This window comes from Anarhichas minor, unplaced genomic scaffold (genome assembly GCF_050575085.1).
Source record: "Anarhichas minor isolate MPS153535 unplaced genomic scaffold, ASM5057508v1 ptg000014l, whole genome shotgun sequence".
Taxonomy (NCBI): domain Eukaryota; kingdom Metazoa; phylum Chordata; class Actinopteri; order Perciformes; family Anarhichadidae; genus Anarhichas; species Anarhichas minor.
The window spans coordinates 13,125,001-13,148,758 of NW_027466460.1; the positions used below are offsets into that span (position 1 = coordinate 13,125,001).

General features: G+C 44.2%; 3 protein-coding genes across 4 annotated transcripts in view; 2 read left to right on the plus strand and 1 right to left on the minus strand.

The window, feature by feature from the left end:
• Nucleotides 1-4,375, plus strand: part of rdh8b (retinol dehydrogenase 8b) — a 4,761-nt gene extending 386 nt beyond the window's left edge. The window contains exons 2-6 of the mRNA XM_076091945.1: nt 2,748-2,909; nt 3,017-3,196; nt 3,318-3,411; nt 3,855-4,038; nt 4,148-4,375. Of these exons, the coding sequence (XP_075948060.1) occupies nt 2,748-2,909; nt 3,017-3,196; nt 3,318-3,411; nt 3,855-4,038; nt 4,148-4,375 (848 nt within the window). The remainder of the gene's footprint in view (nt 1-2,747; nt 2,910-3,016; nt 3,197-3,317; nt 3,412-3,854; nt 4,039-4,147) is intronic.
• A 1,317-nt stretch (nt 4,376-5,692) lies between these two features.
• Nucleotides 5,693-12,838, plus strand: palb2 (partner and localizer of BRCA2). 2 transcript variants are annotated; one of them, XM_076091563.1, is made up of 13 exons: nt 5,693-5,721; nt 6,016-6,106; nt 6,225-6,284; nt 6,379-6,556; nt 6,920-8,332; nt 8,483-9,894; nt 10,036-10,188; nt 10,506-10,588; nt 10,761-10,910; nt 11,067-11,183; nt 11,833-11,920; nt 12,002-12,177; nt 12,255-12,838. In XM_076091563.1, exons 1-13 carry the CDS (start codon nt 5,696-5,698, stop codon nt 12,478-12,480), a joined length of 4,173 nt encoding a protein of 1,390 aa, XP_075947678.1. In that variant the 5' UTR covers nt 5,693-5,695; the 3' UTR covers nt 12,481-12,838. The 2 variants fall into 2 exon arrangements, with proteins under 2 accessions (XP_075947678.1, XP_075947679.1); XM_076091564.1 differs by having other exon boundaries at nt 8,492-9,894.
• A 1,044-nt stretch (nt 12,839-13,882) lies between these two features.
• plk1 (polo-like kinase 1 (Drosophila)) lies at nt 13,883-18,827 on the minus strand. The gene is made up of 11 exons (XM_076091946.1): nt 17,969-18,827; nt 17,400-17,568; nt 16,914-17,058; nt 16,696-16,789; nt 16,372-16,597; nt 16,228-16,270; nt 15,991-16,088; nt 15,797-15,874; nt 15,129-15,283; nt 14,853-15,035; nt 13,883-14,739 (listed from the first exon to the last, which is right to left on the minus strand). The coding sequence occupies exons 1-11, from the start codon at nt 18,329-18,331 to the stop codon at nt 14,545-14,547; spliced, it is 1,749 nt and encodes a 582-aa protein (XP_075948061.1). The 5' UTR covers nt 18,332-18,827; the 3' UTR covers nt 13,883-14,544.
• Nucleotides 18,828-23,758: the final 4,931 nt, after the last annotated feature.

Here is a 23,758-nt window from a genome sequence, read left to right on the forward strand (position 1 = left end):
TAAAGCCACTGTTTCTACAGAGGAGTGATCTCCATCTGAAGCTGACTGAGAAGCTGTTTGAGGCATTTTAAATGAAAAAAAAGAACTAAATATGAACCACGAGAGAGAAAGAGAGGCCATCATATTTAGCCTACCAAAAAGGTTTGTATCATATTGACAGCACTAGGTATCTTATTTTTGCTTTTATTGTTGTTATCAGATACTTTTCACATCATTTTCATAGGAAAAGTTGCATCCTACATACATCAAAGTTATGTATAGCTATATGTTTTTAAATCTGCATAACCTCTGCAGCCATAACGTGAGACTGGAAGGTTGTGGATTTTATGTTTGGTTTAGGAGAATCTACCTATAGATGCTAATAGAGACTACAAACTGCAATCACTTGATCAGGTTGTGTCACTACGGTCTGGAAAACAGATTGAAAGAACATTGAAATACAGTTTGTCAAGTTTTACTACAGAGAAATTAAGTCAATGCAGCACCGGACCATTTCTAAACCAAACTGAATAGGCTCCTCCCACTGCTCATCTGTTACAACCAAACCCCAAACTCTAGTTGTGTGTTATATTATTGTTGAGCGGTAAAGAAGTGCAGAATTGTCTTATCAATCTGCACTTATACTGCATTACCATGCAATTATTATGGAAAACTGACACACAAAAATATCTGATTGAAAAAATCTCATTGATTTTCATGCCGGAAATTAATAAAAAAAAACTTGTTACCATGCATTTAGAAATAACAAAAAAAAAACGTTTAATTAAGTATACATCATTTCATGTTAATGTTAAATTAAGTTATCTGGATCAAGTAAAAGCTCCCAGCTCACTCAGCCTCCCTCCTGCTACACACAGTCATGTCCCTGATCCCAGCTTAACCTTTAGACACTCTCTGGAAACGTGTAATACCAGACAATAACCAAAGCCCCGCTGCAGCACGGCTTAGGCCACTTATGGCTCTGCTCGCTGAGCTCCATTGTGGATAACAGGCTGGGGAGGGTTATTCCTGGAGGAGGCAGGTGCATCATCACAGCAGGATGCTAATGCTGACATGTAAACTGGCTGTTGTAAACAGGAGCAACGCCGTCTATATTAAGGCTACTTACGGTTATATTTTTACTACAATGACTATCTTAAGCAGTAGCTTTGCTATTACTGCGTTCAGTTGTTCGGAAAGTTACCTCAGGAAAAAGAAAATAACCCACGAGTGGAGTCAGGAAAGGGATGTGAACACTTTCCTTTGTGTGTGTGTGTGTGTGTACTTCACCCTCCATTCTCTCCCATCACCCCACGTCTCTGACAATATTCTCCCAGCTCTTCATGACCTTTCCTCCTCTTCTCTCCGTTCACTCCTATGACAGGAAACATGCACAACGACGAGATCACTCAGTCTGGAGATTATCTCCTAAAAACTCTCCACACATGCGCGCACACAGAACATGCACTGATGCTGCACAGGAACATGTAGTATACACTGGAGTCCACTCATACACGATGTTTACGTGTGTATCTTGCGTATATCTGGCCTCACATGCAGCCGATGAACTCGGTTTGACTCTCCAGACGGTGATGCATTGTTTTTGTAATCTCACCCACCTGGGCAGGTTGCCGAATCACATTCCTCTTTACAGCAGCAGCCTGAAGGCCTGGTGCTGAGGGAGCGTTACATCCATTCACAAACGCACACTTGGAAGCTGCTCATGGAAATAAAAAGAGATTAATTATAGACAGGGCTATTGGCAAACAGCAATGATGAGAAATGGCATTACCAAAATCTAATTAGGATTGGAACATTTAAATCTTTGCCGTTTGAAGTCGGCGTGGAGGTGCTTCTCTTTTCATCTAAGCTGCCAACGGAAACACCACAAGTCACGGCACGGCAGGAAAACAAGTTTGTGTGTTTTATCTGAAGGTTTTCTATTATCGTTCATGTTTTCACAGACATAACTTAAACAAGACTAAGAGTCCAGAGCCATGCTCTGTGAAGCTGTACTAAAGCACAGCAGTGCGTCGATCTATGAGCTCACCGCACAATGTCAACATGCTGATGTTTAACAGGGACAATGTTGACCCTGTTCACCACCTTAGTTTAGTGTGTTTACGCAAGAAAAATGTAGAGATGGAAAACACGTTTTTGCTCAATTGTTGCTTTTTTCTTTTCTTTCCACAATGTGTTTATTGGTTTTCACTTAGTGATGATGATAGTCATTTCTCATGGCGGTGTTGTAGCAGATCAAAGTAAGCATGAGTACAAATCACAAGTGCACTATGCATCCCTAAAAAGTAAAATAAAAATATGTATAAAAATAAAAATATAATACAATATTAAATGGAAATATGTAATTAAATATAACAAGAAATAAATGAGTAGAAAAGTAATTGAATAAATAAGCAAACAAAAAAGAAAGAAAACACAAACACCATGTTTTTCTCTGTTGGTGCTGTATCACATTCAAGATTTCATTCTTATGAACAACTATACTATACGATACCTTTCTAAACCAACTGGATACAGAACCTATTGATTATTGTGCTGGACAATAAAATGTGAACACCTCAGCATCCTAAAACGAAGACAAATCAACAGTTTTGATTGTTTGCTGTTGGCCAAGGATCATGGAATAAATTGGTCACAAACAAATGTCATCTTAGTTTATATGAAGAGGTCTACAAATATTACTAGTAGACAATACATGTGTTTTGAACAATCTCTTCTGTCCCTCCCTTTGTTCCACCTGTTCATAGTGATAGCGACGATGCGTGACCTGAAGCGTAAAGATAAACTGGTGGAAGCAGCCGGGGACACGTACGGGAAAACTCTGTCTCTGGCTGTGCTGGACGTCTGCACCGACGAGTCCGTCAAACAGTGTATTAACGGCATCAAAGACCGACACGTGGACGTCCTCAGTGAGTGAAATGCATCCTCCTCGTGTTGCGTTTGCTATGCTGCCCCAAAGTGATGTTCAATACTTCAAATGCTTCCTCTCTGCGCCCCTTCTTCTTCTCCCCGCCAGTCAACAACGCGGGTATCGGCCTCGTGGGTCCGATAGAGAGCATCCCCATTGAGGAGATGAAGAAAGTGTTCGAGACCAATTTCTTCGGGGTGATCCGCATGATCAAGGAGGTGATGCCTGACATGAAGAGGAGGAAGGGGGGACACATCATCGTGGTCAGCAGTGTGATGGGACTGCAAGGTTAGCAGACAGACGGGATAATGGAGCGTCTTTACAAAACAATGAACAAGAAGAGCGTGTCTGTTGAACTGTTCATGTGTGTCTGAGAGTGAACATTTAAACATCTGCTGTGTTTCTAAAGGTGTGGTGTTCAATGACGTGTATGCAGCCTCCAAGTTTGCCATGGAGGGCTTCTGTGAGTGTTTGGCCGTGCAGCTCTTGAAGTTTAATGTCACGTGAGTGCCACCGATGCTTCTTTTCGTCATCAATAACAAACCAGTAACATAGGAACATTGAGATAGCATGTTAGCATCTGCTATTAGGCACTGAACACAAAGTAGAGCTGAGGCTGATGGAGATGTCATTAGCTTAGCATTTACAGTATAGGGGGTCATAAATTAAAAGTATCAGACACATTTTAGTTTTGGCTCGATGATTGCGCTGGATGAAGCATTAAACGCTCTTCTATAGCTATAACCTACAAAGAAATTGGGCATTTTTATTTGGTAAATTATCTTAAACTATACATCTTTTACCAACCGCTGTCTTTAAGCCCACACAGTACAGTTGCAAACCCTTAAATACTTTGTGCCCAAATTAATTTCAAGGGTCTAATGGGGGAAAAAAAGTAGTCAATTTGTTTCTATTTCTCTCTCTCTCTCTCTCTCTCTGTCCTCAGGTTGTCAATGATCGAGCCGGGCCCGGTGCACACTGAATTTGAGGCAAAGATGATTCAGGACGTGACGCAGAAGGAGTACCCTGGAGCCGATGCTGACACGGTGCATTACTTCAAGAACGTCTATCTTCCTTCTTCTGTGGACATCTTTGAGACCCTGGGACAAACGCCTGATGACATCGCCAAAGTAGGTTCTGTGTCTAAGCCTCACTGTGCCACATCTGTCCGTCTCCATCTGGGACTAATCCTGTCGTTTTTTATTGTTGTTTTTTTGTCCATCCTTTAATTCTCTGCAGTGCACAAAGAAGGTGATTGAAGCAAGCAGCCCGCGTTTCCGTAATCTGACCAACCCTTTGTACACGCCCATCGTAGCGCTGAAATACGCTGATGAAACCGGAGGCCTGTCTGTCCATGCCTTCTACCACATGCTCTTCAACCTGGGTCCTCTAATGCACGTCAGCATGACCGCCATGAAGTACCTCACCTGTGGATGTCTGAGGAGCAGGACAGTTACACCAAACTAGAAACTTACGTCTTACCGTCCACATTTCCCACTGTGGTCTGTTTTGTAATGAACAGTCTTTGTACTATCTTTTCTGGAAAAAAAAATCGTAGTTTATGGATGTATAGATACCTCACAGTCCAGCGGAATGCTAATACAACAGTTTATCAAACTGTTTTAGCCTACAAAGAGTGCCAAATGAGTAGGGTTTGCACTTATGAGACAACATATAGTCTGATCTTAACCAGTCCCAAACCACTTCACATGTCAGACTGTTTGAAACTCTAGTCTACATCTTGTTTATTAGGAGTGTATGTATTTGCATATATGTAAATAATTTTCAAATTCTGTCAATGTATTGAAGAAACAGTTTTGGCATTAAAATGTGTAATTTATACCTTCCAGGAGTTGTATTAGTGCTTCTGATAGTGTTTTCAGCAATTGTGGTTACATACACATCACTCATGATTGTGGTTAATTAGCTATATGTGCATAAGTTCGCTCTGTGTTTTCTGGTAGTGTCTCTGTCATTTCTCACATGTGACAAACACCCACATTTCAGCAAAAATGTCTCTGTAGCTACTTTAGACTGATGGAAAACTCTTTCTTTTTGTGAATAAATGACACTGACATATTCAGGTTTTATAATTAATAAAATATGAATAGAATTGTTGCAATTTTGATTAAAGTTGTGCCATTTGTTTAAATAATAAGATCTACCCAAACTGTATTGTTTTGATTTCATAAGCGGATTCAACGCTTCCATCTACACACATTTAAAGATATTGAAACTTTATTTAGCATTTGCAACGTGAACACGTCATTTGCAAACATGTCAGACACATACATGATGATAAACATGATGATAAATATCTGGTCTGTAAGGTTTCCTGTGATCATGCAGAGAAGCAAAGTTTGACTAATATTTCACTGACTCGTTAATACATTGTTATTCAATTATGTTAATAACTAGACAGACAGACAGATAGATATATACTGTATTCATCCCACAAGGGGAAATTAGTTGACTATGGGTCTCATCTTCCCAAAAATAAATAAAACAGCATAAATGAAAATGTCCAAATTGTCCAATTTGAAGGACAAATATCCTCCATCATAAAAAGCAGTTTCCACATGTTTGGGATTCTAAACCATGTACGTTTTATACGTGGAAGTGATACAGGAGTGACATGAATACGAAACTACACTTTCAGGTCATTCATCGAGCAAACTGGACTGATCGAGTCGTCGGAGCTCTACTGCTCTCGCCTGTTTTGAGGCAGTCGCGGGAAATTGAAACTAAATCGATAACCGCCTGATCGAACATCAAAACAAGCTTTCCATGGACACATCATCGGCGGTGCCACTGTGAGTCTGCCCCAAATATTAACAGCTATAATGTTACGTGGACAAATTGTCATTTCAACGAACCGGGTGCGTTTGTGTGTGAGCAACGTTGCTGTCAACTCCGTTGACTCTGAACGTTAACTGTTAATATCTGGGTGTTTATCTCAGCTAAGAGCGTAAAGTCTACTAAGTTCGAACTGTATTTACGGTTAGCTTTGTAGCTAAGCTAACATGTTATTACCGGCTAACGTTCAACCTTTTGTCGTATTAGTCGCGCGCCATTTAACTTTTAGTCGTGTGTGTTTTTGGATTAAGGCCGTGTGAGCACAATGGAGAACAAAGTGGAGATATAATGCCCTGTGAGGAGCAGCTCAGGACCACACTGCACTGTGATGACAAGAAAAAGGTAACCCTACTGTACATGAAGCTGTACATATATAATATATACATATATGTTGTTACAGAGGGCCACAATCAACCTTTAAATCCACTGCTGCTGACATGTTAACATTGTGCCCACTCAGCTCCGTAGGAAGTTGGCACTGTTACAAAGGGAGTACCTGAGGACAGCGGAGAGACTACAGGTGAGAGTCACTCTTTGACTTCTGTAAGCCCTGTGTAGACATTCTCTGTGTCTTACACACACACACACATACACACACTTTGATCTGCTCACAGCGTGCTGAGCGTCTGGACGCAGTGCGGAGACATGTGAGGAGCAGGATCAGTCAGCAGGACCAGGACCAGAGAGACCCGGAGGTGACATCCAGCTTCTGTCTCAGCCCGTCACCAGTGATACCGAACACCACCAATGGGACGAACTCAAGCGTCGCTCCGTGCCAGGGACACACCGGACGTAAGTCTTAATCAGCTGCAAAGAACAGGTAGTAAATATGTCCCACAGTGCATAACTGCTGAGACAGTTTGATAGAAATATATGCTGTAAAATATATTTCCCAAAGGTGTAGCTGTGAATATATGTATGTAATAAACGATCATTCAACCCTTTGTGCAATACGGATATAAGTATATAGTTGTTATTGGATGTAAACGTATGTTAATGTCAGTTTTTCCCTCCTCTGTATTATGCAGTTTTGACACATGAATAGCTTCCATGCCTGACCTAAAAAATAATCATATAATGTTGTTGATATTACACTGTAATTACTCTGAGTAGCAGATCATGTTCTGCCTGTTATAACAGTGCATGTTTCACCAGCTCCAGCAGATTGTGGTGCCTCCAGGAGGAGCCAGGTGATCCGGTTCCGGCTCCCCTCTGATGCTGCTTGCCCAGAGACCCTCGATCCCGGCCATGACGCAGCTGGAGGTCACAGACCCAGTCCTGCCCTGCGCCTCCGGTCTCGACGCAGCCGCCTGCGCTGGGAAAGGAGGAGCGCCGAGGCCGGCAGGAGCACGGACGACAACAGCGAGGAACGACGGGAGCAGAGTGAAAGGATGGAGACTGCTGGAGCAGAAGGAAGTGAAGACGGAGTCAAAACAGAGGGAACGGTGGTTGCGAATGAGAGCGAGGAGCTGTTTTCTTGTAACGACTCTGAGTCTCCGTCTCTGCTGCTTACAAGCTGGAACACTTGCGGACAAACGGAAACAGGAGATGACAAGGGAAAAGAGAAACAAGGACGACAAGAACTGAGGGGAAAAGACACCGAGCTCACATGTTGGAACGCTGCTGAACACACTGAAGAAAGGGAACAAGAGGGCATCGAAAATGGAACAAGACCGGAGACAGAGGGAGGAGAGGAAGGTGAGAATAGCCGAGCGCAAAGGGATGGAAGACTGTGTGAAGACAGCAGTAATAAAGATCCTGAACCAAAGGCAGCAGAGCAAATAGAAAGTGAAATAAGTCACGTTAACACAGCTGAAATAAAAGAAGAGAACAGTGAGCTGGTTGGAGGAGAGCATGATGTAAAAGGTGTTGGTCTCCTGGACTCCTGTACCTTAGTAGAAGGACTACTTTTCCCAGCAGAGTACTACATCCGAACCACTAGACGGATGACGCTTTCGCAGAGCCAGCCTGACATGCAGGCCGTCATACTCTCCAAGCTGAGCATGGGACGATGTCGCAGGAGCCGGGGCAGAGGACTGAACAGGCGCGCACGCAACCACGAGCGTTCAGATGAACACACTTCGGCAGGTTTGTCCTCACCGACGTCCGTCGGTCCTCGTATGGAATCGCAGTCTGCCGACACATCTGCCGAGCTGAACAGTCGGAGCTCCAGTGAGATTTCGGGTCAAATCGGCACGGATGGTCATTTTTCGCCGACGGTCGCCACTGCTCGTCCAGCAAGAGGTCGGAGGAAGAGAAGAGGGAGGGGCAGAGGGAGACCGCAGACCCCACGAGGCCCTCTTAGTTTAGACACGCATCAACAACTAGGCCTGGGACAAACCTCAGGAGATCTCCAGGTCTCCTCCTCCCCGTCTCTCCGTGGAGCCGATGGACCAAAGCCCTGCATCTCTCCGGGAGAAGCCGTCCCGGTGCAGGACGACCCGCAGCCTTCCTCTGGAGTTGATGCAGCTCCGCTTAGCTCCGCCTCCGGACACATGAATAAGGTCTTTCCCATCTTTCTGAAGAGCAACAATGGGACTAACGGATCCAGACAGATGAGTAGAAGAAGTAAGACTTGTTTTGTCCCTCTCTTGTCATTGTATACTTGTGTGTGAGATAACAGAAATAGGTAGAATAATTCTGAATAAATATATAAATAAAAGAGAGCTCTCTAACTATTCCCTCCAATTCATTTTTCTTTCACTTTCCGTCCTGCAGGCGCAGCAGGCGCAGCAGGCTGGCGATCTCTCCTCTTGCCCTCCTCCCCAGCCGCCCCGACGCCTCTGCTTCCTCTGCCGCCTCGGTACCCCGGCTCGCTGTTCAACAACCTGGTGAACTTTGACATTCCGCAAGATTTTCATCTCCCCGATGACCAGTTTGCCTCCCTGAAGCTGCGCAAGCTCCGCCAAGTCGCTGTGGATTCAGGGGTTGAACGTTTCACATCGCCGTCCTACAACACGCGCAGGTGCAACCGGCGCTCCGACACTCGCCGCAGCAGCAGCAGCAGTGACCCGGCGATGCCTCCTCCGCTCCCGCTCAGCCTCACGCCCACCATCACTAATTCGCCCCGTCCCACGGAAGCAAAGCGAGCTGCTGCACAGTCCGCAGACCTGCAGAACGTGTCAATGGAATACAAGCTGATAGAGAAATTGGCAAGCCAGTGCTCGGCTGAGGAGACACCTCAACGAGTTATTACGGAAATCCCCGGAGAGCAGCAGATTGACAGCCTCCACCCGGCGTGTCAGACGCGCACCACCTCAACAGAATCGGTGTCAGCGGTTCATTGTGTCGATCAATACAAAGAACAAGCTACTGTTATTCTGAGTATGGACCACCCCGTCAACACACAGCTTCACTTCGACTTTGCAAACAGACCTGCTGGCAAAGAGAATGATTATGTCACAGGACCCTCAGAAGAACTTCAAGCAAAAGAGTCTTCTGTCATTTCATCAGAAGAGCGAACAGATTGTCCCGGTTTGGTCCACGAGGATCAGAAATCTATCATCAGGACTCTCTCCTTTGATTGCCCTCTACAGGAAACCCCCGAGGAGCCTTCTAGCAGCTGCACCGCTGTACAGTTATGTAACGACAGCGAAGCTCCGGGGGAGTCTCCTGTGAGATTTCCTGCTAAAGATTCAAAGGAATTCTCCGAACCCACCACGAGTCCTCCCACAGACGGATCGGTGGAAAATCTAAATCCCGTGCGCCACGGAGTCCCGTCCCAGCTCCTGTTGAGTCCTCCTCTGGCAACAGCACCCCCACACCTGCCCTCCTCTGTGCTCCTGTCCAGCCCCATGCTGCCATCACTAGGACTCAGCCCCCACCCTCTCCGTGCCGCCCTCCCTCTGAGCTCCTCTCCCTCCGCCCCGGCTCTCATTCTGCCTCCCCCTCACAGCCCGACCACCCGGGCCCTCTCCCCTCCAGCAGACCTCTCTCCTCGTCCGTCGATCCCTCCCGGCCGCCCGACCGCCTCCCCCGCCGGTCAGGTGACGGCTTCGTCTGAGCCGTCGCGTACAGATGATCAGTCCCACGGGGTTGATCCCCCTGACTGCCCGACACGCTCCAGCGGCCGGTCGCAGGGATCAGGTGGGCAGGCGGAGACAGCGGAGGAACACACACACACACTGAAGGTAAAAGGTTGTACTCAAAAAACATGATTGTGTTTGTATCTGCAGCATCTATAGAGTAAATTAACATGTGTGTGTGTGTGTGTGTGTGTGTGTGTGTGTGTGTGTGTGTGTGTGTGTGTGTGTGTGTGTGTGTGTGTTCAGGCCCCAGCAGGAGGCTGTCTGGTGGATGCGTGCTGTCTGCGCGGCTCCTCAGGTGGTCTGTGTGTCGCAGCAGCCGGAGCGTGGGCCGTGTGTCTCTGGAGTCACACTTCAGCTGCTGATTGGACGTTAACACACACCTGGGCCTTCAATAAGGTGAGTGTGTGGGTGTGTGCACACCTGCATATCACAGTCATTGATTAATATCATTGTGAATTCAATATCGTTGGATTTTTTTTGTTTTGTGACGTGACTTTGGGCAAGTAATGAATCTATAAAGAAATAGTTACAGAAAATAAAAACTGGGATGTTTAGCTGTAGCTGGAATTATGTTTAAAGACTCAAATAGGACAAAATCGACAGTTGACTCAATATTTCCTGTTTCCAGGACCAATAATGTGGCACACTTAAGTTCTGTCAAACATCCAATGTTTTTTTTTGTTAACACGATTAATTGCTGTGTTTGTTTACAGCCGGTGATCAACGTGTTTCCGCTCCCGAATGCTGCCGGGCTGATGTGTGTGACTCTGGGTCAGCTGGAAATCAGAGAAGTGAGGTGAATACAACCATGTTATTTTTTTAACATGCTACATTTCAAATATTTTTCAATGGACACGACAAAACCGAGGTTTATCCGAACTTCTTAAACGTGACTGTGTGTGTGTGTGTGTGTGTGTGTGTGTGTGTGTGTGTGTGTGTGTGTGTGTGTGTGTCGTCCGTGTGCGCAGGATGCTGTCGTGCTGCAGCCTCTCACAGGCGCTGCTCTGTGAGGGCGTGGTTCAGGCCGTCGTGGGCGTGTCCAAGTCCAGAGTGGTCACCTCGTCCCACTCGGCCTCTGGTTCCACCCTGCAGGTGTTCACGCCGTCAGACAGCGGCAGGTAACACAGAGTCGGCGTTGTGTTTATGCTCTCAGTTATTTCCTCATTGCTCAGATATCTCAGTGTCTCATCTCTCTCTCTCTCTCTCTCTCTCTCTCTCTCTCTCTCTCTCTCTCTCTCTCTCTCTCTCTCTCTCTCTCTCTCTCTCTCTCTCAGCACATGGAGCTCTCGGCCTCTCGTGTCTCCTGGTGTTTGTGTCGGGGCTCTCGCTCCAGTGGACGGACTTTTAGACGCTTTGATTGGCTCAAACGAGGGCGGACGCCTCTTCGTCTGGTGAGCAAGGTCGTAACGGAGAAGTCATCGCCGCGCTAATGGTTACCTCACAAAAAGCTCCATAAAGCACCAGCGACGGTGCATATTAATCAAATAAATGAATGCAATCGGTGTTAGTTGAGTTGAAACTTTGAGCAGAGAAACATAAACTTAACTGAAAGATGATGCCTGTTGAGAGACCAACAGAGCCAGAATATGGAATTTAATTTAATATTAAAATATAATTTTGCCATTTTTAAAACTAAAACGTATCAAATGATTGCAAAACATAAATCTCAAAAATTGTTTATGAAATTTGAGCTGCTTTTTGAGAGATTTTGATACGGTTTATATTTTGTATTGTAAGTTATAAATGTCGATCATGGTTTCAACTCATTACTCATTTGGCCTTTATTTCAAAATAAGAGCACACTGTTATTTGAGATTATTTAATCCAGGATTGACAAATAAATCCTCAAACTGCTCTCAAATAATAGTTAGCTGGATGAGAATTCATGATTATTTAAGCCTGAGAACAGCCGGCTGGTTTGGATTATTTAAACCACATTTGAAGAACATAAGCAATCCATGTTTCCTAATTTAGATACATATTTGCTGGTTAGAATAACTGTAACTGTCTGTTTACAGTTGAATGTATTTTGTGTTCCAGGAATTTAAAGACTGGACAGCTGCTGCGGAGAATCGTCCTCGGAGACGGTTTATCCCACATGGCCTGTCTCAGAGGATACTCCTCCTCTGTAAGTCTGTTTGCTTTGCATGCATGAAGGTGTCTCATGATAACTGTCTCACTCATACTGTGTGTGTGTGTTGGTGCACAGGGAGTGTTGTTCGTCCTGCTGCAGCATCAGTCGCTCAGCTCCCTGGAGGACGAAGCAGAAGAGAAGGACGAGGAGAGGAAGATGGCCGCCCTGTTCTCGCTGGTCGCCGTTAACCCTGTGAGCGGAGCATCGGTCCTGGCTTCTCGGCTGCATCCGCCCGACGCCTGGTCTGGCAGGTGAGTGAAGGCCGGACGTATTCGTGTGTCTCTGCATACGTGCGTATGTGTAATTTAACCCTCGCCTCTGCCTTAAGGCTGTGTGAAGCCGACGTCGGCGGCTCCAGCGTGGTCGGCCTCAGTCAGAGCGGCCGTGTGTGCGTGTGGGAGCTCGGGCTCCGGGGGGCCTCCAGGATGGTGCGGTCCCCCGAGAGCGAAGGCTGGCAGCTGGCTCGATGGGGAGAAGGAGGTACGCTGGTGACCGGTCACCACAACGGAGACGTGACTTTACACCGTCACAGTACGGGTCAGACTGCGCAGTAAAGATCACTTTTATCAAATAAAAACATCTGTCACTGTATGAATGTTTACATGAAGATTTTAACCTTTTAAAATACTTCACTTAAAGACATTCCAGCTTCCATGAACAGGAGAGTCTCTGTAATCTACTGCACTACTAAAATAAAGACATGTATATACTGTAAACTGAGCACATTCAACAAGTCGGTTGGCCTGCTGGTATTTATAAAATAACATAAAAGACTGAATTGTTAAAAAATGTCTGCACTGTTTTTAGAGCGTTACTTGAATACATTGTTATACGTCTTATATTTCAGGAAAGAGAAGTGTTGCTAAAGTTTGTTTTTATAATTGACATTAAACATTTTGTGTATTTCTTGGACTCACTGTGATTTCATTTGTTAGTCAGAAAATGCTTTTTCATTGTCAACAATGTGAATGTAAACACCCAAATACAGACGTGTACAGTCAGTTTTTATATTTACAATTTGTTAAACCCATTTCTCAACACTGAGTTCACTTTTCAAAGCTCAGCAGCCGTCTGTGTGGACTCAGCTGTTGTAAAACCTTTCACTGCTTTGACACATTCGGGCAATATTCACGAAAATCAATTAATTCATTGACGTCTGCAAAAAAGGCTTCAGTAACAAAAGTAGTTTACATTCTAACGCTAGCTGCATTTAGAAACATTTATAAAATATACTTGTATTTTGATAAAGTTAAATCACTTCTGTTGCATTAATACATTTTGGATCTTTAGAGTTAACAGTAAAAAAATAAAAAGTTCACTCAGAATTGAGAAATGTGCATTTGTCAAATACTATAAATTCAGCCGTCATGTATGTTTGTGTCCACCAGGAGGCGCCAGAAACAGATTACAGGTTACTCTTCGTGGTTCAGAGTTTTTGCACACAGTCAGTGCCCGTTCTTTAGCTTTTCTTCCACTTAGTAAATGGATTTACATTTATTTAACACCCTTCCAGTTTTCAGACTACTTAAAGCACTTTGCAGCTGCGTCCCCGCTGTGGGACCAATAAAGGATCGTCCCATCTTATAAAGTGTACTCGATTGGGACAAACTTCCTCATAACATGGCACCTTAAACTTTTGGCCCCATTGGTCACATATCTGCTTTTGAAATCACAAAAACACACTGGCTTGCATTCAGCCAAATACGACCAGATGGAGAACCCTCTATTCTACTGCTCACCGATGGCACAGCAATTTAGGGTTCAGAACCCAAGGATTCTTGGGAATGGAGGATTTTCCAGTTAGTGGACGTTCTGAAATTCATTTTTCCAATACTTGCTACTTCTTTGGTCAAGCACGGTTTCCTTGATTAAGAATTACCTTTAAAATGTCGGTCTTGTTTATGCACAGACAAAAGTCAGCAAGAACAACTTTATGAGCATCAAATGTTACCAAACTTTGTCAAGTTCAAGAGAATCTTTATTCAAACCATCTTTACAACATGTATGCATATTCACCAGTATGTACAAGTTTGCACATCTTGTAGAGAAAGACAAGACATCTAAAATAGACTTATATAAAAGAGTGTAAAAGTTATGTGCATGATGAAGACGTATTCACATGGTCCATCTCTACATACAACAGATAAAAAAAGAACCAGACCAGAGAGCCGTTCTCATTCGTCCACTCGGCTTTTAGGGTTTAAAAGCACGACTGATGTGTGAACAAATCAAACGAGCAATCGGGGAATTTGAACACCCGACATGCGTCTTTCAATCCTCGTCTCATTTGAACGTGCAGAGTCAACTCGTCTGCAGCCGTGTTCAATTATGTCAGCGAGAACGCGTTTCTCAAGATTAAATTTCACCAAGAAAGTCAAGAAGTTTATAAACAGCAGGAAGAAAAAGGACAAAAGTCAGTGGCTTAGAGAACAATAATGTACAACAAGGGAATTCATTTTCATGGCGTGGCTGCAAAAAATCAGTACACTGTGACCCTTCAATAAAATACGGGAGAATTTAAGAGTCGTCCGAACGGCTGGCAGACAGGAGCAGTGGCCGATGATTGGAGGGGGGGGGAGACAGAGAGAGACAGATCAAGGACCGTGGAGTGATCTGGTCTAATGTGCGGTGGAGGAAGGCTTGCTGTCCAGCAGTTTCTCAACCATGAGCTTGCCGTAGCGCATGCGGCTGGCCAGCTCCTTGCAGCAGCCGAACTCCTCCAGCAGAGAGAGCTTGTAGGTGCGGAACTCTCGCTTCTCGTCGATGTAGGTCACCGCGCCCATCAGCGGGCACAGGATCAGCTTGGTGTGATCCTGGCAGAGAGAAAAGGGGTTTAATGGGGGAGAAAAAAAACACGTCGGCTCTGAAAAAGGTCGGATTCGACGGCCGTTGTCAAGACAGCGATTGAATAGAGACGCCGTCTTACCTGGAAGAAGTTGATCTGGACGGTGCCGTTGGAGAGGTGCAGGACGATGGCGCTCTTGGTGCGGAACCACAGGGAGAGGTAAGGCAGCCGCGCCAGCTCGTCGCCGTCCCGCCGAGCCATGTTGGCGCCGGCCTTCAGCAGGTGCTCGCTCATGTAGTTGCGGAAGTATTTCAGCAGCGTTATCTAGAGAAGGAAGGGGGGCACATAAGAATCCATGATAGGATATGACAGAATGTAATCGAAGGGCTCGAGAGGTGGATGTAGTCGACGACTGACCTTCTTGTTGAGCGCGGGGGGGAAGGAGCGCGCACTGAGGTACGATTCAGCTGCCGCCTTGTCGATGTACTGCAGACTGTCTCCGTCGGTGTACATGATGAGCCGCGTGTAATCGTTGAAGAGCACGCCCACGCTGTTGTCACACAGCTGGTAGCCTGAAACGCACATGTTGAAACCTTTCATGTGGAACTCTTATATTAAAAGATGGTTTTTAAAAACGTAACTTTGCCATTTCACTACAGCCATTTCTTGTTAATCGCAGGACAAGCACAGGTGTAACCAATAACTTTAAAGTGCCAGTGAAACAGAAGTCGGATGGATAAAAAGAGGAGGAAAGTCTTGAAGGACTTGGTTTACAACCGGATAACTTACTCATTTTTAAAATATGGTTTAGCTGCTGTTAAACACGGCTCTTATTTACTTCAATTCATCACGGATTTTCTCTGTTATTTGATTCTTTGTTCACCATGGAGGCATGTGGGAAAGCTTTTCAAGGCAACAAGAAATATTCCTTTACTGTTATGTTACACCTGTGACAGTCCAGGTAAACATGTGAGAAAAGGTCTATTGGCTGACGATAACCGAGTTTTAATTGAAACACATTCTTTGCATGTAGCTTGAAAGCCATGAACTCTCTCTGGACTCAGTCTAATGCCTGGTTATCTTACCTAATCCATATTTGTCAGAGTAGTCGACCCATTTGCTGATCCAGAAGATGGGAATACACGCAGGATCCTCCGCCTCTTCTGCAGACACAAAAACAGAACAACGTCTTGGTATTCAAGTCGACAAACCTCTAAAACGTGCAACAATTAAACAAAACAAAAGGATTTGTTGACTAAACCACAGAGTCCGCTCTCACCTTGGCAGATGACCGCCTTCTCGGACGGCTTGGCGGCGTTGATGCTGTTGAGCTGCTGCAGCAGGTCTTTCAGGTGGCACTCTGCTGGCTCAGGCTCCCTACGACACACAAGACACAACGGTTATATTACATAAAAACATGACTCGGAACATAAAGACACAAAAAGTCATTCTGCATCGTCACATGCGTTTTTTTTAAAGTTAAATTGTGAGCACTTCCATCTCAAACATCTCTCACCTTTGCAGCGGCTCGTCCTTCACGTCCACCTTCTCTGTCCCGGCTGTAGGAAAAGAGAAAAAAAAAACATTTCAGAATTATTTCTCGACTACAAAGCTTCTCTGGAGAGTCGCGGTCGGCCGTGTCCTTCCAGCAAGCGTTTACCTTTGTTGTTAATGGCCGTCAGGGGGCGTCTCTGGTTGAGCTCTGCGGCCGTGGAGGGGGCGATGGAGAAGCGCGGGGGCACGGTGAGGCATGTGGTGGGCAGGCGTGTGGGGATGTAGCCGGTTGTGAAGTACTCGTCCGCTTGCAACTCATCGATGGTCGGCCTTTGGGCGGGATCCGCGTGCAGCATCCGCTTGATGAGAGAGGTCGCCAGAGGGTTGATGTGCTGCAGAGGGGGGGATATTCAGGTTATGAAATTAGATGTATAAAAAAAAAAGATATATATATTGAAGGCATATTGTGCGACACATTAGTCCAGCTTACCCAGGGGATGGTGTAGTTGTTCTTCTTGATGCGATTGTAGGTCTCCTTCAGACAGGAGGTCTCAAACGGGGGTTTACCCACCAACAAAGTGTACCTGAGAGGAGGCATGCAGAGCAGACTGAATCAAGTGGAAGAGAGGCGGTTGTTTTTGCATACATAGCAAAAAAAAGCAGCTTTAAAACTCACAGGTGTGTGTGCGCGTGTGTGTTCAGACTCACAATATGCACCCCAGCGACCAGACGTCCACTTCATAGCTGTGGCCTTTCTTACAAAGCACCTCGGGTGCGATGTAGTTCGGCGTTCCACACAGGGTCTTCTTCCTCTCGCCGTCAAACTCGATCTTGGTGGCCAAACCAAAGTCCCCTAAACAGAGACAAAGACAGTCAAGCTTTGGTAAAGCAGCAGACTGAAATGAATGTATTATTCAGGTTTCTGTGTGGACACATCCAAGAAAAAAAAAAAACCTTTAATGTTTAAATGTCCCTGTCGAAAGCTTATTTGTGTGTTTTATTCTCATGAGACCACTCAACCAGGACGGAAGTACGACAACTTCCTGATGTGAGGGCCGTGATCCGTGCTATAAAAGTGGACCAACAGGTTTGTTTGAATCTAGATAAATGTTACGCATTACCTCCCGTCTCAAGTATGACAAGAGGGGAAAAAACAATTATAATCATCATTTGCAATCCTACAGCACAACGTACCTATCTTGACCTCCATTTCATCATTGAGGAAGATGTTGCCCAGCTTCAGGTCCCTGTGGATGACTTTGTTGCTGTGCAGGTACTGGACGCCGTGGAGCAGCTGAGTCATGTAGTAGCGGGCCTCGGGCTCGGTCACAGCCTTACGACGCTTGTGCAACTCCAACAGGGACTGAAAAGAAAGAATATTAAGATTCATAAATAATAAATAAAATAAAAAAAACTAAATTGAAGCAGTCAAAACAAAGCCTGTAACTCTCATATTCTTGCTGCGAGACTTGGGCCGCTGTGGGGCAATAACGCAGCTTTGAGGGGCAGTATTGTGAAATAGTTTGAATATGCACAATGAATACAATGCAAATATTTGGGAGGTGACCATCAAATAGGAAATTGAGTCGGCAACACGCGTTGTTTCAAGTTTGATGTCACTTTAAGCGACCACGTTCAAAATCCCGTTGGCTTTTCTTGCAACGTAAGCGCTCTCCGCTGGGAGAGGCCGTCGTGATAACCGTCGCGCCCCGATTGGTTACATAACGGGGGAGAGAGAGCATGCATGCCCCGTGTACACTCACCCTTCTCCTGCAGATTTCCAGCACAACGAAGACAAAGTCGTCGTCTTCGAAAAAGCCATGGAAACCCACGACGTTGGCGTGGTTGAGGCTCTTGTGGATGGCGATCTCGGAGGTCATCTTCTCCCTCTGGTGCTGCTTCAGGATCAGGGACTTGGGCACGATTTTCCCGGCGAAAACCTGCTTCGTCTCCGCGTCCGTGATCTCGTAGCACTTGGCGAAGCCACCTTTTCCGAGGAACCGTCCCCTCGCGTATCGCCTCATGGTGCGTGGGTCAACCAGGACTTCTGGGATTTCCTTCAGAGGAGCCGATTTCGGGTCGACATGTGTCGACGGATTCGCCGGCTTCGCGATAGCTGCACTCATTTTGGAACAAAAGTGCTCTTCGGCGTCTTTAAAAATAGACTTTAAAAAAAAAAAACTCTCAAGCAGTCGAAGTAACGATAATTTCCTGCAAGGGTCAAACTATTGTTAACCCGGCGTTAGTTTAGCCCTGGAAGCTAGCCTGCATACAATGGTGAATTCAAATCAAAACTATCGTTAACCACCTTTGAACGCGAACGTCATTCAAACCTTTCGATTAAACTATAAAAACAAAATGTTCGCGCGATTATTAAGTTTAAAAAAGCCGTGAGATAGACATGCAACTAGTCGCCGGACTCGCTCTTCGGTGCCTGCAGCGTTACACCGTCCTGCCTTTTGACAACAGTCGCTGGTACAAAATTTTAAATGCTGCCTCGGTCGCTACGGCGCTCCCTGATTGGTCCGCTCAATTTGAATTCCAAGCCGGGCCGCAAAGCATCGTGGGAAGAGCAGCGCGAAAACAGCCAATCACTGAACGAGACAGTCACGTTCTGCGTTGTGATTGGCTGAATGCCGGGTTCTGGTCGATCAGCGTTTCCGAAAAATACACGGCAGCGATGCAAAATGTCGCCGGAGTGGGATTTAATGAAACAGTTGTTCAGAACACACAGATGTCGTGGGTTTAGTGAGGAAATGCATTTAAATACTTTACTCGAGTTAAAGTCGCAGTAGCACAGAGTACAATTCTCAATGTCGCAATAACTTACTTCCACATTTAACAAAATACATACAAGTAGAATGTACTTGAGTCAAAAGTGAAAGTTTATTTTGGATCCATGAGTATCTAACCTTCTAGGTACCAGTGGTGTCTGCAAATATGTACATAAAGTTGGCTACTGTACTTGAGTACAATTTTGAGATGTACGACTATTTCCATTTTCTGCTGATAATTTTATACTGTTACTCCAATAGGCCCATAAATCACCAGGAAGTCATGTGTTTTTATTTGAGAATTATAAGTAGACCAACAAGTTACCTCTATGCAGAGTTAATAAAAAGTGAATCTACCCAACAGCGGTATTTAAAGTATAGTTAACAGTATTTAAAGTATAGTTAATAGTATTTAAAGTATAGTTAATAGTATTTAAAGTATAATAAACTTATAGTATAGCTGGACATCAACCAACTACAACTTAAAAAATGCTGCTTACATGTAGTGACGCCTGACACCAGTGTGATCCCAACATTATAGCCCGGTATGTAATAATAATATATCACTGGCAGGCTCATTCTGAGGAGGTTACTTTTACTTTTGATACCTTAAGTAGGCTACATTTTGTTTTTGTTTCTGAATAACATTTAAATTAATTTTTCAGATGCAGGCCTTTAACTTGGAAGTGAATACTTTTACACTGAGCTAGATACTTTTACTTAGATAAAATATCATTCCACCACAGCTGGCCTAACAGATAGTATGACAGTTTGAACATGAGGTTTAGGAGTTTATGCATTTTTTCGTCAGTAAGGGACAGCATTTGTCAAAATACAGCGTGAAGGGCACATGGTAATCTTGCATACCATGCAGTACTGAAACGGATATGGTTTACAGTGTCTATTATCTCACTGGTATTACGCTGCCTCGTGGTGCGTTGTGTTTCTACTCAATTTCCATTATAACTTCCACTACTCCTACTCACTCTGCAACTAATAATAATGCTCCTTATTGTCATTACCTTGATCATAATAAAACAGGGTGCCCATACAAAAGATAGGCCTCCTGCTGAAAACTGCTGAGCCAATACATATCATGCACATATCCGCACTAGATGGCAGCAGCAGACACCATTAGCACATTACCCAACATTCAGGTTAAGCCTGTTCAGACGTTATACACTGGAATATTGCTGTTGCTATAACTGGAGACTCAAAAACAAAGAAACCACACATTTAACGTTATGGCCAATTTATTTGCTGTATGTTATAAATTTGTGCCACGTAAAAGTAGTATATATTATTAGTAACTGTTTTGGTCACAAAAGTTCACACTTGGCATTTGAAATTGTTGTTTTCTTTTTACTTAACTCCAGGTCCACTTACTAGCTTTCCTCCAGAGCTTTCAACCACTTACATTCTGAGCAAACTCCAGCCATTGATGAAGTCCACATAAAGACGGGATCTTTAATGCTCGAGGGCAGACAATGTTGGCTGGTCAGCCGCCCCCACCATTTCAGTTACGTTCCAAAAACTTCTAAAACTATTCGATGGATTGTCGTGATAGTTTGAACGGACATTCTTGGTGCCCAGAGGATGAAGCCCTCTGACTGTAATGATCCTCTAACTTTTCATCTTGTGCCACCAGAAGCTAAAAGTTTTGACTTATCCAGTACAATATTGCTAAATCTACCACAGGGATTTACACAAACAATTGGGCACAAACATTCATGGTCCCAAGAGGATGTGCTGTGCTGCGGTGTCGCTCTGCCTTTTGAGCATGCGTCTACATTGACAACAATGGAATAGAGGACGTTATGTTAGCAGCCCCAAAGATCACACTGAGGGGCACCCAGTGGAATGTTCTGAGTTCAAGGATACACTCTGTGTTTCACAACACTACAATAGAATGAAGCCCGTTTGGGTATGAAATGGCCATGATAGTGTGAAGGGCCATGATAATAACATATTGGAATTCTTAATTTAGGCGATGTTCCCCTCTAAGAGTCTTATAACCCTGGCTGACTCAGGACTTTCCTCTCGCATGCATAAATGCAGGGAAATAAGCACATCTTCTCTTTTCATCTTCCACCTCGTTCATTTCCTGTCTTCCTCCTCCGCCTGTCGCCCTTCCTCCACTCGAGTGCCGTATTAGCTTTTTCCTCTTCAAGACACCTGCCATGTGTTTTCTCTTACAGATGTTATGTACACACATCGAACAGACACAGGCTGACTGAAAGGACGTGAGAGTTAGGAGGATTCTTGTATTAGTGTGAGCAAATGTAAAAGCTCCAATTCATTTCGGGACTATCACATGTATATGCTTAACGTAAAACCTTTATTTATAAGTCATTTTTCACTCACTCATCGTCTGATTATGACAAGGTGTATTAAGATTATTGATATATCTCTGTGTGTTGCATCTCCAGATATTCATCCTCCTCAAGCCAAGTCCCTGCCATTACCTGTTGCCATGGCAACATGCAGGGCCACTGCAGTGAAGAGCGGAGGATGCCTGTTGGGTCGGTTCCTGTGTCCGTCTGTATCAGAGCACACACGTTACGTTTGGCACTCGTTAGTTACAATGGCTGTTTGAAGAGGAGAGCCGAGGTACCTCTGCAGCGGGACGGAGAAAGTAGAGTAGGTTACCTCCCTTCACCCTCCTCCCTCGCCTTCCTTTCTCTTTTACAGTTTTGGCATCAGGGAGATCTCAAGGGGACGAGATGCGGGCGCTTTCATCCTTCTCCCACACACACACACACACACATACACACAACAGCATTTGCAGAAATCATGACAATGGATTTTCTTATCAGCACAAGATGGCTGTTGTGGATTGGATAAACTGAGACTAGTCACTAATTTAAAGTCTAGATGGTCAATTTTCTATTCAGGTTTAAAGAGAAGAAACGTGACACCCACTGCACCAGTGATGATGGAGTAACAGAGCTCTAGAGGAATGAAATACAGTATATTAAACTGTAGATACAGCAGGATCAATTCATTGTTTGATTTGATTTAATGACCAAAAATACTTTTTTATCATAACATACATTCTGCAGCCTCTATTTTCTGGGATTTTACCCATCTGTTCACCCAAATTACAAACAAGAGTTTAAAGCCACGCTAGCAGCTCTGTGAGGCTGACGTCTGCATGCTAACATGCTAATGTTTAGCATGTAATGTGTTCACCATCTACAGTAAGTTTAGTGTGTTAGCATGCGAACATTAGGCAAATAGCGCTAAACACAAAGTGTCATTAGTTTGCAGGTATTTGGTCTTAAACCGAAGTGTAGGACAAATTAGATTAGTTTGTTAGCTGGTGGCGCTAGGTCAAAAAAATAGAGGATCACCAAAGTCCTTACAGTTCATCTTGAAGTGGAACATGACTGACCAAACAAAATGAAAGTCAATGGGAGTCCATCCGATCGTATTCACTATAAGGCCAACTCCGGAATTCAGCATCACACTGGTTCCCTCGACAAAAAGCCATTTTTCCATTGAATTATTCCAGAAAATAAGTGACCAAGAAACATTTATGATACTTACAAGTTTGTTCAGCAGGATAATCTTCACAAAAATAACACCACTTTTATTTCATGATTTTTGAAGCGACTGCAATCGGCAGAAGTAAAAAGCTAACGTGAGGCTAAAAAACAAAATTACACCAGTTACATGAACGCAAGTATAAACACAACGAGGCTGTAAAGGCGGACCAGTCAGCGTGATCAGGTTTTGACTTTGAGACAATGGAACCAGAAGAGCAAAGATACTGACTCACTTCTGGGTTTTAGAACTCATTCCTGCGGCACTCACGCCACTAGCATCGCTACAACCACGTCACATTACTGCCAACAGTTTCCTTTGAGACTATTTCTTTGATAGAAAGTAGGTCCAATAAAAACTGTTGACAGGAAGGTCTGTGGAATATCCATGTTTCAGAAAATGGACAAATAAAAAAATCAAATCAAGACAGTCTGCTGTTAAGAGGAAAATCTTTATTGTGTTCATTTCAAATGTAAGAACATGAAAAAGACTGAAGTGCTCTATGGAAGGCACAGACACATTTCATTGTGTTTACACACCAACAGCAGCACCCAATCTAACACAAACATGTGCTTTTCACTTCTTGCAATTGGGACATTATTGTGCAGACTTTGAGTCACAGTAGGAATTATTGTATCTATGACTGCATATTTATGTGCATTTCAGAGTGTAGTAACTAGTCCTTACCCGCTGCAAGGACGATCATTCTCTCTAAGAAGCTTTGTTACCTCCTTCAGTATAATCAAAAACCTTCTAATCAGGAGTGGATTACAGTCTTTAAGGAAAACCTTTGACTACTTCCTGTAGATGCATCCGTCTATACAAAGGAAATCTGAGGAGGTGCAGTTAGTAGCATACAGGCAAAGAACATGTTAGATCTGCCAGCCACATCCCATTTTATTTCTTTACACCCTCAACACACTTTTGCACTCAACGTTTCCATGGTTACTATGTTTTTTTTTTTTAAGCATTCAGGGACAAAGACAGCCTTTATTTACAGCAGAAACATGTAAGTCTAACATCCATTTATCTGATGCGTGTTTGTGCTTTATATAGTTTGAAAAAAAAAAAAAAAAAGAGCAGGAGATGAAAGCAGCGCAATAAGAGCCAGCAGGACATTTTAACAGGAGAAGGCTAGATATTATGAGTTATAGCATTCTATATGTTTGCTTACACCAGTAGTTACCACGGATAGGCACACAACTAATAACAGCAATCGTCCGGACGTCTGTC

What these genes read in the sequence shown, in the direction of transcription:
- palb2 (XM_076091563.1), top strand. Translation starts at nt 5,696, where the DNA reads ATGGACACATCATCGGCGGTGCCACT. An exon ending in GGACAGCGGAGAGACTACAG is followed by an intron (nt 6,285 to 6,378) that starts GTGAGAGTCACT and finishes ATCTGCTCACAG; the next exon opens with CGTGCTGAGCGTCTGGACGC. An exon ending in GTGCCAGGGACACACCGGAC is followed by an intron (nt 6,557 to 6,919) that starts GTAAGTCTTAAT and finishes ATGTTTCACCAG; the next exon opens with CTCCAGCAGATTGTGGTGCC.
- plk1 (XM_076091946.1), bottom strand. Translation starts at nt 18,331, where the DNA reads ATGAGTGCAGCTATCGCGAAGCCGGCGAATCCGTCGACACATGTCGAC. An exon ending in ACAACTACACCATCCCCTGG is followed by an intron (nt 16,598 to 16,695) that starts GTAAGCTGGACT and finishes CCCCCTCTGCAG; the next exon opens with CACATCAACCCTCTGGCGAC. An exon ending in GAAGGCGGTCATCTGCCAAG is followed by an intron (nt 15,875 to 15,990) that starts GTGAGAGCGGAC and finishes TTGTGTCTGCAG; the next exon opens with AAGAGGCGGAGGATCCTGCG.